The 2,538-nt window shown below is 45.2% G+C and overlaps 1 protein-coding gene across 1 annotated transcript in view; it reads left to right on the forward strand.

The window, feature by feature from the left end:
* N4BP1 (NEDD4 binding protein 1) overlaps window positions 1-2,538 on the forward strand; it is a 20,319-nt gene that overhangs the window by 457 nt on the left and 17,324 nt on the right. The window contains exon 2 of the mRNA XM_023524651.1: window positions 521-2,228. Coding sequence (XP_023380419.1) covers window positions 521-2,228 — 1,708 coding nt within the window. The remainder of the gene's footprint in view (window positions 1-520; window positions 2,229-2,538) is intronic.

Here is a 2,538-nt window from a genome sequence, read left to right on the forward strand (position 1 = left end):
CTGGAAAAAACTTTTTTGGTGTTAAATTAACCTTAGTGGGTTTTTTTTAATGCTTTCAAGAAATCAATTGTTTTATCTGGAAACAAAGGGCAGTAGTAGTGAAGCAAAGGTCAAGGTTCTGGAGTACATTGTTAGACCTGATTATCTTATCCCTTAATTGTGTCACAGTAGTAATAAGTGACTGGCAGCAAGCAGAGATGTTCGCTTTTTAAAGATGTAAATAAATCCAGCCTCGTGATTCTCTCCTGCGAAGCTGGGCAAACCCCTACGATCACGTTGCAAGGTGCACTATTGAAAGTGGTAAATACCTGCCTTTTAGACGTAGGTGCTACGTTTTCAGTTCCTCTAAAAACAGTTAAGCAACTTTATGTGTGTTACTTTACATCCTTTCTTTAAATCCTGGCCTTTTTTCCAAAGTTATTAGCATGCTTTTGATTTTCGTACATCTCGACGTTTGTAATTAATGTGTAACCTGATACGTGTGTTGTAAAGAGCTTTCGTAGACTGATCTAATTTCTTGTCTCCTCCTTGCAGGAATATATTAAAGGAATCTGTGAACCTGAACTAGAGGAAAGGGAATGCTACCCCAAGGCCATGCACTGCATCTTTGTTGGGGCGCAGAGCCTGTTTCTGAAGAGCTTGATTCAGGACACCTCTGCAGATCTCTGCGTTCTGGACACCGGGCTCCTCGGCATCCGGGGGAGTGCGGAAGCCGTGGTCATGGCCAGGAGTCACATTCAGCAGTTCGTAAAGCTCTTTGAGAATAATGAGAACCTGCCCAACAGTCAGAAAGAATCAGAGGTGAAAAGGGAATTTAAACAGTTCGTGGAAGCCCGTGCAGACAATTATACAATGGACTTGCTGATTTTGCCCACTTCCTTGAAGAAAGAACTTTTGACACTCACACAAGGTGAGGAGAATCTGTTTGATACAGGAGATGATGATGTTATTGAAGTCGGAGATTCTAAACAAACAGAGTTTACACAGAGTGCCGCCACAGGGCAGAATATTTCCAGAGATGAAGTCGTTTTGCAGGAAGATGGAAGAAATAAAGCTGGGACTCCTGTTTCTGAGCTTACAAAACAGATGGACACAGTCTTCTCAAGTTCACAAGATGTACTCTTTGTTCCAATAAACGGTCTGACCCCGGATGAAGAGGCGCTTTGCAAAGGCAGAGTTTGTCACAAAAGGAGGTTTTCCGATTCCGAAGAGAGGCATACCAAGAAACAGTTTTCTTTGGAGAATGTTCAAGAGGGGGAGCTTTTCCATGATGGAAAGACGTCGGCCGGGAGTGCAGTCATCGACCTGTCGGGTTCTTCTGATGCTGAAAATTTCAGTCCAGATGTAAAAGACACTACTGAGGAAATGGAATACAACATCCTCGTAAACTTTTTTAAAACCATGGGCTATTCGCAAGAAATTGTCGAGAAGGTCATAAGGGAGTATGGGCCATCTACTGAACCATTATTGCTTTTAGAGGAAATCGAAAAAGAAAATAAAAGGTTCCAAGAAGACAGAGAATTTTCACCTGGTAATGTGTATCCAGAGACTAGCAAAACCAAAAATAAGGGTGTTTGTAGCAGCATAAACGAGCTTACAGTGGATTCCACTCCAAAGAAAACACAAACTCACACACAGCAAAATATGGTAGCCAAATTTCCTCAGTTACCATTCAAAGGAGAATCCAAACCGTGTACCTCAAATTGCAAAATTAATTCTTTCAGAACAGGGCCAGCAGAACAGAAACAAGACATCCGGGGCTCAAATCAGATCTACAGCAGTAAAACCGACCTTGAAACCGATGGCCTCCCACCCTCCATTGCCCCTTCGAGTCCCAAAGAAGTCGTCGGTTTTGTTTCAAGAGGAGCTTCGGGTCACCAGCCCAGAATTCCACTTTTCCCCGAAAACGGTTTGCAGCAGCAAGGAGAACCCTTGCTTCCAAATAACATGAAGTCCGTCTGCGAAAACCGTTCGGGCTGCGGGAGCTCTGCCCAAGCGAAGCCAAACTGCCCGGCCCTTTCTCAGACGCCAGTGCCGCCGCCCCAGCTCTTACCTTCGGTTTCTGATGCGAGGTCAGCAGGACCTTCTGACGCCATCGATTCCTCGGTTACGGGGGTTCAGCGCTTTCGAGATACTCTGAAAGTACCCTACAAGCTGGAGCTGAAAAACGAACCAGGGAGAATGGATCTGAAACACATCGTTATAGACGGGAGCAACGTTGCAATTACGTAAGTTCTCTCCGCAGACGCCGTTACAGTCCTGAGTAGGGCCCCGAGCAGTGTCCCAGGCTGCCGTGCTTTTATGGGAACCAGCCCGTGTGTCTAGTTGATCTCTAGCCTCACCTAAGGGGGAGAGGGGGGACGGCTGGTTGGAAAAGCTTTGTTAGTCCATCTTCTAGATTGTAAACTTTGCCTCAACCGGCCGAACCTGTACTTCTGAGAGCAAGGGATGATAGAAAGTTTGACTTTTCACCCCGCTAGGCCTAGTGATAAGTGACGTGCAGACTTTAAATCATTAGGTTCTCAATTCAAGGTTCTG

This window comes from Pteropus vampyrus, unplaced genomic scaffold (genome assembly GCF_000151845.1).
Source record: "Pteropus vampyrus isolate Shadow unplaced genomic scaffold, Pvam_2.0 Scaffold485, whole genome shotgun sequence".
Lineage (NCBI taxonomy): Eukaryota > Metazoa > Chordata > Mammalia > Chiroptera > Pteropodidae > Pteropus > Pteropus vampyrus.